The sequence below is a fragment of the Biomphalaria glabrata genome, chromosome 6 (genome assembly GCF_947242115.1).
Source record: "Biomphalaria glabrata chromosome 6, xgBioGlab47.1, whole genome shotgun sequence".
Taxonomy (NCBI): domain Eukaryota; kingdom Metazoa; phylum Mollusca; class Gastropoda; family Planorbidae; genus Biomphalaria; species Biomphalaria glabrata.
The window spans coordinates 12,364,211-12,376,441 of NC_074716.1; the positions used below are offsets into that span (position 1 = coordinate 12,364,211).

Here is a 12,231-nt window from a genome sequence, read left to right on the forward strand (position 1 = left end):
GCTAACAGGCTTCAATAAGACAATATCAATATATATATATATATATATATATATATATATATATATATCATACAGTAGGCTTATAAAATGTATCAAATATTAGACTCTATATGGCTTTCAAAACAATCATAAAAGAGATTTTGTTTTATTTGTTATATATTCTGACCCCAATTTAATATTCCTCTCTCTCTCTCTCTATATATATATATATATATATATATATATATATATATATATATATATATATATATATATTATATTATATATATATATATATATATAATGTTTCATTTAACAGTTTTCCAGTAATAGCCTAATAATTGATATAGTTCTAGATTCAGACCAAAGTCATACCTTATGCAGATTACTAGATTCTATGTTGTTGTTTTTTCGTACACACTTTTAAGCGCCTTAATTTTAATTAACCACTGGTATTACTGGTTTATAAGCGCTAGCTGACATATATGATTAAATTGTGCACATGATTTTCTGTACTAGATCTATATGCCTAGATTCTGGGCCTAGATCTAAATCCAAGCATATAGGCCTACTTCACATAGTAAAGTGGGTTAAATCTATTGTATTATATAATAGGTCTTGGCTTGGGGATGCTTTTTATCTAAAAACGAACATTTTGTTGGGTCAACATGTATGTATCTAGGTCATCTATCATAAGAGATAAAGATTCCACTTAGTCTAACGGCCGTAATGGCAAATTTGATAGAAAATATGTGTGTGTTATATTATATATTATTTATATTACTATTATCTTCTTTTTTGAAGTAACAAATGTATATAATATAAGATAAAGATATAAAAGGTTACAGATAGATAGATATAATAATATAGAAATATAGATTGTACTTGATTATAATAATTTGCTTTGAATGTTTAATCTGATTATAATATAAAACCAGCTAAAACATGATCATACCAAGATGTATCTGATTTATAAATCACAAATATAAGATGGGTCAATCTGAACAAATAATTATTAAGTAAATAACTTTAAATAAATTACATTATCCTTCTGTTATTAAAAAATAGGTGCTAGTAGTGCTAGAATTATAATAGGTGTCTATTATAAAATTGAACAAACTAATAAGTAATTAACACACACGTATCTTATATAGGCCTATTATTTAAAAATTGATGCTATTAGGTTACAATTTGAATTTACCTAGTCTATAGTTCTGAAAACTTACCTTATCTCAAGCAAATAAATGCTAAAAAGAAAGGCAATGTCTAACAGATTGTTTTCTTTTAATAGATCTAGGTCATGAACTTTAGCTTTATAACCAACTTCGAACTTTCAACTTTAACTCAATTTAGTATGAAAACGCATTGGTGTTAGAATCATTCCTTTTACGCTATTTAAGCTTCTATGCCCTATATAATATTTAGAATTTAGAATTAGAATTATAGGCCTCTGTAAGAGCTTAAGGGATTTAATTATACTTTCTTTGGCATACACCAAGAGCTGAGGATGGCGAAATCCGGCCTCTTATGTCTCTTTTTTTTTTTTTTTTTACATATGCACCTTTTAATAGACTAATATAGGCTTAGACGGACTGGCTTATCTAATGCATTTTTTAAAACTAGGCTATGTCTCTCTATTTAAGAAATGTTTAGCTCAATATATATAAAGGTTTTGAAAATGAAAAGTGTTAAAGTTGCTGAGCCGTCGATTTAACCGTCGAAATTAGGATCCATTAAAACATCTCTATTGGGGTTTCCCGGGGTAGTAGCCCGTGACCTCCGTGAAGGCGCCGAGTAGCCCCACCTGCCCTCCCCTAAATAAATTATTCGTAGACTCTTTTTTTTTTTTATTAGTCATAAATGGCATTTTGGAATTCCTTACTTAGAGATTATTATACTATGGTCATGTGCTGCTAGTTGTACACATTTAATTTAAAAATAGTAATTCATAAATTATGATATAATAATTTATTTTAGAAAATGCAAATATATTAGGCCTACTTAAAAATACGGTTTATTAGCATTTGTGTACGTTTAAATATCTCTTGGAATTACTATTGGTCTTTTTACCATATTTATATTGTTGTCTAGAGATATGAAATCACCCCAACAGTTGGCAATAGTACTTCTCTATCAGATATATAGATAATAGATCTACCTCTCGCTAGTATCTAGCTATCTTTAAAAAGCACAGGGTTGTGACCTTTGACCTTTTCTACTAGAGTCTTATGTGCCTCACGTTCTGGCAGTCATTAGAATTTGTACCCAACTCCAATTTAACTCTAGATCTAGATCTAGATTCTAGATTTAAATACTACCCTTAGTAGTAAATTAGACAATCTCTATTACTATAGTAAACATAGATCTACAGTTAGTACGCATTGTAAGACTAATAAATGTCTGAAACATCGGATAAAAAAGTACTTTCAATTCAGAGTACTGTTGTATTCGGTTATGTTGGAAATAAAAGCGCAGCGTTTCCTCTGCAGGTAGATCTAGATGATAGATTAGATCTAATGATTAGATTCTAATCTAGAGCTAGATCTAGATTTAATCTAATTATTCTAAAATAAATGAAAATTATTTATTTGTTATTAATAATATTAACATTATTTATTTAATTATTAATTACTACAAGATTCGAAATCTATACTATTATAGGCATATATATATTATTATACTATAATATATATATTATAATTATATTTAATATTAATATTATTTAATTATTAATTACTACAAGATTCGAAATCTATTATAGGCATATATATTATATATATATAATATATATATATATAATGCAGTGCTTTTTTTTTGTAAAAAAAAAAAATAAAAAAAATTGGTGCTGGTACTCAGTAGTTGATTGCCTAACTTTTAACTACTAAAAATTAATAATATATGTTAAAATACAAGAAAAATAATAATTTTTTTCAAAAAATGTGCCCGGTACACCGTACCAGTGCGTACGATCACAAAAAAAGCTTTGTATATATATATATATATATATACATAATAGAATTTCTGTAATTTATAAGATACTGTCTCTATTTAGAAGAGTAATTTTGACTATTGTTACTAAATAAATAATGCAGTTAGTAATAATTGTTACCTTTGTTGTTCTAGCTTCATGGCTATGATGTAAGTACCATTAACTCTGTCCAGTTCTCAAATCACACTGGTAAGTCATTGAAAAAGTGTCTCATATTTTATTTCTTGACTGTTAATTCTATGAATGTTGAACTGTATGACATTTTTAAATGTAAGGCTGCAATAAATTCCTTACATGGCTTTAAAATACTTTTATACTGAAAGATGTGAATCTTTCAATCATTTATTCTTTTTTCACCAACATCTGACAAAATCTAAACATTGTAGCTACCAGCAGTGTTTGTGACTTCGTGGGTAAAGTTTTGTAGGAATATGTCATAAAACTAAATAGAATATGTATTTGTTTTGTTTTTTTGTTGTTATTTTGTTTTGTCTTATTTAGCATTGGAAAGCGGTTTAAAAATTAATATCTTTAAATAAAAAAAAATTCTATATCTAGATTACCACAGTCTAAGATAATAACCATTTTTATAAAAAAAATCTCAGTAAATTATAAGATTTATATTAAAAATTATTTTGATGTTTGAAATGTAAAATGCACCAAAAAATATGAATTTCAAGTTTATAAGCTGCTACATTTTTTAGTGATATGCCATGTATTTAAACAGGCTATGGAAAATGGAAAGGTCAAGTTCTTGATGCGCAGGAAGTGACTGATTTATTTGATGGTCTGAGAATTAACAACCTGCTCAACTTCTCACATGTTTTAACAGGTAAAATTACAATGTACAAAGACTTCTATGTTAATGTTTAATAACTTTTGTAGAAAAAGTCTATGGTGCAGAAGTTTTTAATTTACCTGTTTCCAGGACAATGATTATTATGGTTGTTTCAATGTTAAAAGAACAAATTCCTACACATTGTCCAACTTAGGCTAGGCTCAGGCCATGAAGCTTTAAAAATTGTTGTCATCCACCAAGTCTATAAGCTTGTAAAATCTGAGCTAGGTTGTCCTAAGAAATAATTTCTACTGTCTGGAGCACCAGATTAATGTTGGTACTCAGGTACTTTGGTCCAGAGCTAAGAATCAAGAATATAAATACTTATACTTTTACCAGGATTCAAATCCTCATACTTCAGATTAGTAAAGTTACCTTTCCCTTGCGATCTATAGGTCAGACAATGTTAAGGTCAACTGTTAACAAGCATATTTCAGATTGGTGGTGAAGAACTTGACCACCCATCTGCTCTACTTTTGTGGATTTAATTAGTTATCAATTTGATATAATATAATTTTCAAATCATGAGGTTGTTATAAAATGTATGTTATATTTGTGTAGGGTACATTGGTTCTGAATCATTCCTGAAAACAGTTGGCGATGCTGTCAAGGAAATGAAGAGTAGAAATCCAAGTTTAAAATATGGTGAAGGTTTTGCTTATCTAAAATCTGATATTTAAATTATAGTCTTTTTTTTTAAAGAAATATCTTAGCATTAATTTTAATAGTACAAAATCTAAATACACTTTTATAATTACTAAAATATAGTTTATCATTTATCAAAGAAAAATAAAGTAAAAGATAATTATGTAGGTGTTTAGTTCATTTTTGTTATATAGATTTATTTTTTTTTAATGGCAGTCTGTGATCCAGTCATGGGAGACAATGGTAAACTTGTAAGTTCACTTTATCTTAATTCTTAAAAAATATATATTTTTATTACTTAGATTTTCTTTTAAGTGCATGTATCATGATTGAAAACGTCTTAAGCCCACATGTCTATGGACTTTCATTTTCCTTTCAGTATGTCAGTGAGGCTTTGGTACCAGTGTACAGAACTGAGATAATAGAGCAAGCTGATGTCATAACACCTAATCAATTTGAATTAGAGTTAGTATAAATTGAATAAATTCATGTTTACTCATTAAGACATCTTTTACATTTTGAATAATCTAGTATGATTGTTTTGTTGCTTTATCATATGATAAGTTATGAATAATTTACACATTTTTTTTTTCTTTGATAATTTGCCAGACAGTTAACACAGTTACCAGTGGAAACAGAAGAGCAAGCATTCAATGCTATGAATAAATTACATGAAAGAGGAGTAGGCACTGTGGTACTGAGTAGCAGTAACTTAGGAGACAAGGATATTATGTTATGTCTGGCCAGCATAAGACAAGGTGGGCATTTAAGTTAAATACTTTCAGTTAGTGCTCTATGTTCATTGGACATCTCTTCATTAAACTAATCACTCTCTGCAATAACTTTCATTGAAAAGCTTCTTAATGGGTCTTTTAGCATTTGCGATTACATTTTGAATGATATGGTTAAGGGATGTGTTGTCTTAGTGAGTCATAGAGTGGCGATCGTGTCTCTGTTCAATCTATATATATACCATCATCATTCTTTAGTCTAACTTTATTCATGATCATTCTTTAGTCTAACTTTATTAGGAACAGAACATATTATCAGATAGCTAAGGAAAGTAAACTGGACATCATGTTGTTTGAGAAAGTAGCCTGACATAGTTTAGGAAAGTAATCTGATATCTAATTGTTTTGAAAAATAACCTGACATCATAATATTAAGTAAAGTATAGGTGGCGGGTGTCATGAAAGCAATGTCGTTGAGTTTGTTTGTGATTCATTGTACAAGTCTGTTCCCTTAGTTGCTCTTCATGTACTTTTTTTATGGTTCATTGCTGCAGCTCAATGCAAATGCTTTGATCAAGTGATGACTTGAGATATGAGAGAAAGGAGACAGCATGAAAGCCATTTGCCATTGTTTTTATGGGATTGTAATTCTCACGGTGTCATTGAATATTCTGTTATCAATAATAACAGTGGGTCCTTATGGTAGCCACATAGCAACCATTTTAAAATATAGAAATAGGTCACTGTTATGCACTTAGTTAGTATAGAGACACACCACAGTTGACAGACTTTGAACACAACATTTAGCGACATCATGGATAGTGGGGTTTAGCTTGTTTATGTTAGTATTATTCCGTTGGTATTAGGGATTCAAGGTGACAACATCATATTACAGACAGACTCGACTATGGCCTTTCTGTATTAAACTTCATTCAAGTATCTAATGATCTGAACTTAGTGCTTCATCTAGTTATTGTTAAAGGCCTTGCTCTTTAGTAGTTTTAAGCACATCTAATACGCTTGTACAAGAAACTCAAACATCTTCTGAGTAATCTCTCAAAGCCAGACAGCCATCATACAACTAAAAGACAAAGCCTATCACACCACATCCAAGTGAACCATATATCTTAGAAGAAAACTTTTTTTTGCTCAACCATTGGTATGGAGTGTATGTAGATGGTTATGCTGTGACCATGAGGAAAGAGGAGAGGATGTTTGGGAGTGTCTGTGCATATTTGTACAATAAACATTATATTCAAATTTGTTTTAGAAAAAGTCTGCTAATTATTTAAAGTTCTGTGCTAAGAATTTAATACATTGGTCTATTTGTATTAGATGTTTGGAGCTACAAACCAACCATATTATCTATGTATTTTTATAACTAAATTTGTTTGTTAAAAAAAGATACATTGAAATATTCATTCTACATTTATCTATACAGACTAACACTCTCAAGATGTTAATGTTTTTTTTTTCCTTGTTGTAGATGGAATATCTAAGAGGTTCAGAATTAAAATTCCTATTATACCAGCCATATTTGTAGGCACTGGGGATTTGTTTGCGGCCTCTTTGTTGACATGGATGGATAAAGAACATGAGTTTAAGGTATAGCTATCTTTAAATGTTTAAAGAAATTGTGATCCAAATATTAATCATTTTTAGATGTTCTTGAGTTGTTGTTTTTTATTCATAAATTTGCTCACCTATCTTAAGAATGGATTAGCTTTTGTAAAAGTTTGTGTATGTGTGGACTTGAAGATGTGCCTACATTGTATATTTTGTAAATATCAGGTTGTCCAGAAGAATAAAGTGTGTTGCATTATTATTTAATTCCAACATTTCGGTTGATTTTTTTAATGTAGCCATTAATTATGCATGTGACTATTTTGTTTGTGAATTAGTTCAAAGATTTATAAGTAAAGTATTATATTTTATAATATCAGGTTGCCCTAGAGAAGACAGTGAGTGTTGTGCAGCATGTTATCAAGAAAACTTATGAACGTGCAATAGGTAACAGCTCTCTATATCTATATCTCTCTATATATGTGTATGTGTTTTCTTCACTTACCTTTGGTCTACAACTACCAAGATATTTTTGTGATCGAAACAGTTACATTTCCCTCAAAAAAATATTTTTTATTTGCAATTTCAACCCAACATGTTTTTTTTTAAGCTGACACATAGAAAGGAACAAGATTATACTTCCGTTTTTAATTAGCACTTATATGGGTAATTTCATCTTATATTAATAACCGGTAGAGCATCAGACTTGCAATATGAGGGTCAAGGGTTCAAGTTCCAATCTTGCTAAATAACTTTTTTCCTGTTTGAACTACTTTTTAAATAATTCAATTCAATTTTAATGATTCTATCTACATAAAATTTGAAATGGAAATTATAACCTCAGTCTTAATATGATTTTAAAAATTTGATGAAAAATTGATGGTGTTTGAAAGCATCAAAGAGCCTTCCAGCTATTTTGATTAAATGTCAAAGAATGCTCAAAGATATGTAACACTATTTTCGAAGGCGTACGGTTGAAGGAGGGAATACATGAAGCTGGTAATTGAATTCACTGGCAGAAGATATGTATTTAGGATGAGTTAGGTTATAAAATGGGCTGTGACAATTAGATGTACTGGTAACAAATATAAATTTAAGTGTTTTATAGGTTGGAGGGGGGTAGAAAGGTTGGCGAAAAGAAAAGTGATATAGAATTCACAGGCCAGAAGTGAGTGTGTTTGGTAAGAGCAATTCAAAGTGAATGGCTCCAGCTTAATGTATACTATAATACAGTGACCAAAAGAGGGGCAGGTGGTTGATGAAATACAGGTAGTTTTATTGAAAGTACAAATCAAAGACACTGCCCATAAGTATATTTACAACTCTTGCTTGGAAAGTTTTCTGTTGCAGTGTATTTAGAGATCTTTTCAAACTTTAAGGGTTTTGGTTCACTTGTATTTTTTTATTTTTGGCCTTTCAAAAATAAAAAGTTGTGATCTATTAATAAAATAATTGGTTGGCTGCCATGTTGATGTTTAGATTTTCAACATTGGCCTAGTGTGAATTTTTATAAAAAGAATAGGTTATTATTTTAAAAAATATATATACCTGTCTACAAAGATGGCTGCCTGGTCATTATCTGCACGAGACTGTTATTTGGTCAATGGTCCCAGGTTCTTATCCTGCCCTCTGCCATGCCATTGTTCTACAGGAGGTTTGGACTAGATTATCTTCAATTCTGAAGGAATATTTGAAACATCTAAAACATTTTACAAACCAACATTTTTTTTACAAGCAACATATACTAGCAATGACAATTGAGATTGCTTTTTTTTTTCTTTTTAAATAGCCCTTGCCGGTCCTGAAAACAAACCAACTCCAGAACATTTGGAGTTGCAGCTAGTCAACTGTAAAACTGACATTGAGAAACCTTATGTAATATTTGAAGCTGAGGAGATTTAGCAGCTGCTGTCAGCCAGTAATCTGTTTGGTCAACATGAGTTCCACTTGTAGAGATGGATACATTGATTAAGTTATCACATGTTTAGTTATGCAGAGCTGTTATTTTCTTTTTCTACTTTTATAACAAATCTTAATTGTCTTATTTTTTAATTATTTTTTTCATTGATAATGCCTGTAATTTTTTTTTTATGAAATAGAAAATATAGTTTATAAGGAATATTTAGTTTAGAAAGACATTTGGAAATATATACTAGTTTAAGTGAAGTCTTAAAATTTTGATTTTACTTTTGCTCTTGGTTGAATAAAATAAAAATATTTAATTGTATTGAAGAAAACAATGCCAGTCCAGCAGTGTTTCGCAAGCATGGAATATAGGTATTTACAAATTTTATTTTAAGTAGAATTTGTTTTTATGATCTTGTTCATTGAAACTTTGGTACTGTACCTTTTTTTTTTTTTTTACATCACAGTCACTGCTATGAAAGTCTTGAGCTAATATCACTGTCTAAATTTTCTTAGGGCAATATTTCACATTAATTACAATCAGAGGATAAAATGCTATAATCTTTGTTATTTATCTTTGTTATTGGCATTGTATCGAAAATACTGTTTCTTGTTTTTTTTTTATGTGAATTCTTAATGTTATTATACAGATCTGTGTCAGCATGACCCAGTCCTCAGGTCGCTAAACCCAAAACATTGCTGACAGGCTTCACAAACATGTTAAATTGGAAAAAAAAAATTTTGATGTAGACTTATGTACATACATTTTATTATATTTGTGACATTTTTTCCCCATATTCATGCATTGCACATTCCAGGTCAGTTATTTTGTTTCACAAAACATTACAAGCAAGAATCGAATCTGTCCATAACTATTCCTTTTGATATTCCATGTGAAAGACTTCAGTCATACAAACTGTCTACTATGAAATTGTGTGTCCGCTGTAGGCAATACCCCTCAGTATTAAATTATTTATTTGACATTGTGGGAAGTCAAACACATGTTTATGTTTGGACAAATAGAAAGACTAGGCACTGTCTGTGAGTATATCTAGTCTTTACATACAGACTGGACATTTCCCTTAACATGTGAATGATCATTGGGATTTCAAGTCTTTCATTTATATATTTGATGTTATAATTCTCAAATTAAACTCTACAATCATTAGAAACGTTCCTCACATTACAAGCATGAAAAAAGACAGTTCAGTCTTCAAATTATTGCCAGTTTTGAGAATGTGACATTATGTGTTCAGAAAAGTCTATAGAATAAATTATTTTTGTTTGTATATCATCTCTTGAGTTGAACACTTCCTTGTTAAAGTAACTGTTTATAATAAAGACTGAGTGAAGGATTAACTGCCTTAAATGTGACTGGGAGGCAAGGTTGCTGAGCTGTAAAGTGCTTGGTTTCGAACTAGGGGTCCTGAGTTCAAATCCTGGTGAAGACTGGGATTTTTAATTTAGGGATTTTCGGGAGTCCACCCAGCTCTAATGGGTACTTGACACTAGTTTGGGAAAAGTAAAGGCGGTTGGTCGTTGTGCTGGTCACATGACACCCTCGTTAACTGTGGGCCATAGAAAAAGATGACATTTACATCATCTGCCCTAAAGATCGTAAGGGAAACTTTACATGTGACCTAGCTATGTACTTGTAATAAAGTTCATATTTGTATTTGAGTTACTTATTGAGTCCATGTATACATATGTCCTTTATGGTCAATTAAAAAAAGGGAAGCGATCACAAGGTGGACATAAAAAAAATCGCTTTAGTAACACCGTCAAAGCGTCTCTGAAAGTTTTCAACATTGACCCTGCCACATGGGGGACAGAACTACATGATAGAGCATCATGGCGACGCCTGTGAAAACTGGCGCGAAAATTACAAAGGACAGAGTAAAGCGTCAAAGAAAAAACACTAGCTGGAATAACCTGCCAGGGTGCAGCCGACCATTCCGGGCTCACATAGGTCTCACCAGTTACAACATAAGAAGGTACAAAACCCCAGTGCAAAGTTCTCAGTCCCCTGAATGAAATCGATATATATATATATATATAGGCTATAGCTAGCCTATATATATATATTGTAAGTCAAATAACAGGGGGGGGGGAGCCCGAGACGAATGGTGTTAAAATCGGCCTTGACATCACCTGTACACAGTCTACAACCCCTAACGATAACATTTAGTAAATGTTTACAAATATATATATAAATATAGTAGTGTCTGAATTAGGACTATAGATTTTGCTCTCTCAGCATAACACTATTTCGATGATTAAAAGAATCCTTGTGTTTGTTAATTACTGGTACATGGTATCAGGGATTGAAGTCCAGTTCAACTATTGGCCTACCTCGCATTTCATTTACGAACGTTTATTCTTTAAACAAAAAGAGAAAAAAAAATGGAGGGGGGGGGGGCTTTGATATATATTTTTTATTTATTCATATTTACTAACTATACGAGCTAATGAAAAAAATAAGTCCAACAGTCAAGCTATAAGAGCCTCTAGGCCTTAGCTTGTCTAAACAAGGTTAAAGCTCATTGGCCCTGTGGGAAATGCGTTAATAATCGAAGTAATGTTGATAGTTCATGCGGCTACAACGTAGGGTTAGACGTGCATGTTATTCATTGTAGACCCCGCCACCTGGTGTCACGGTGAAGAGGTCACAAGAAATCAAGGCAGATAGCGACTATCTTTCCAAATGTCATTAAAACTTCTAGTAGGTCTATCACTATATTAATAACCAACCATTTTTATATCTCAAATATTAGTAGTTTTAGCAATCGATTCTTTCTGTTACTATCTGGCTGAGTGGTAAATTTAAGTGATTGGTTCCAAACAGTGGAGCTTCTGGTTTAAATCTCGTTGAAGACTGGAATTTTGAATTTTCATACAAACCTGGAGGGTATCTGGAATGTGTTGATGAAAGTAAAGGTAGTTAGTCATTGTGAAGGCCACACGACACTTTTGATAACTGTCACCGATTATATATACAGTATAATATCTGCCTATTGATCGTAAGGTATGGGAAGGGTGCATTACTTACATATCATGGCGAGTTCACTGTAATAATGACAAAGGCTGATTCTAACAAATCTTACAAAGCTTTTCCGATAGAGAGAGAACAAAATAATAAATGGCTCTAAATCAACACAAATAACAGTAAACTCGGTGTACTTCAAGTTCATTTATTATGTCTAATCCAATCAAGAAATATCAACAAATACTAAAAAATATTGGAATAAATGGAATGGCATATTTTGACATGCGATAACTTCTCATATCCTAGATATAACACATTCTAAATTGACCTCTTGTGTATAATTGAGACGCAATCACTGAGTGTGGCTGGTTATTCTGTATGATTTTTTTTAACTTTTAATGCATTCTGTTGACTTTATTGACTTAGACCTTTAGATTTTTTAGTGTAGCATAGGGCCGCATTTTCCATCGGGTCCATTTCCATCTTGTCATCTTTGCTTTTGTTCTTTTGATCTCATCGTGATTTACTTTGTTCTCACGGCCTTTATCTTCTCCTGTGGGTTCCAGTTCAGAGCTTCTTTTGTAAGGTTTTTCCT

At 31.1% G+C, this 12,231-nt stretch overlaps 2 protein-coding genes across 4 annotated transcripts in view; one reads left to right on the top strand and one right to left on the bottom strand.

The window, feature by feature from the left end:
• Window positions 1-3,123, bottom strand: part of LOC106076718 (dehydrogenase/reductase SDR family member 6-like) — a 21,432-nt gene extending 18,309 nt beyond the window's left edge. The window contains exon 1 of one of the 3 annotated variants that reach the window (XM_013237538.2): window positions 3,089-3,123. In XM_013237538.2, the coding sequence (XP_013092992.2) occupies window positions 3,089-3,108 (20 nt within the window). In that variant the 5' untranslated portion in view covers window positions 3,109-3,123. Of the gene's footprint in view, window positions 1-354; window positions 544-1,205; window positions 1,354-3,088 lie in introns of those variants that run through there. The other 2 variants (XM_056031626.1, XM_056031627.1) reach the window with 2 other exon arrangements.
• LOC106076717 (pyridoxal kinase-like) lies at window positions 2,167-9,944 on the top strand. Its single transcript, XM_013237537.2, has 10 exons — window positions 2,167-2,468; window positions 3,103-3,157; window positions 3,696-3,800; window positions 4,368-4,451; window positions 4,668-4,702; window positions 4,831-4,916; window positions 5,061-5,209; window positions 6,669-6,787; window positions 7,126-7,192; window positions 8,535-9,944. The coding sequence occupies exons 1-10, from the start codon at window positions 2,376-2,378 to the stop codon at window positions 8,645-8,647; spliced, it is 906 nt and encodes a 301-aa protein (XP_013092991.2). The 5' UTR covers window positions 2,167-2,375; the 3' UTR covers window positions 8,648-9,944.
• Window positions 9,945-12,231: the final 2,287 nt, after the last annotated feature.

Coding starts and splice junctions, on each gene's coding strand:
- LOC106076717 (XM_013237537.2), top strand. CDS start 2,376: ATGTCTGAAACATCGGATAAAAAAGTACTTTCAATTCAGAGTACTGTT. Junction 4,452..4,667: donor AAATCCAAGTTTAAAATATG/GTGAAGGTTTTG, acceptor TTTTAATGGCAG/TCTGTGATCCAGTCATGGGA. Junction 7,193..8,534: donor AACTTATGAACGTGCAATAG/GTAACAGCTCTC, acceptor CTTTTTAAATAG/CCCTTGCCGGTCCTGAAAAC.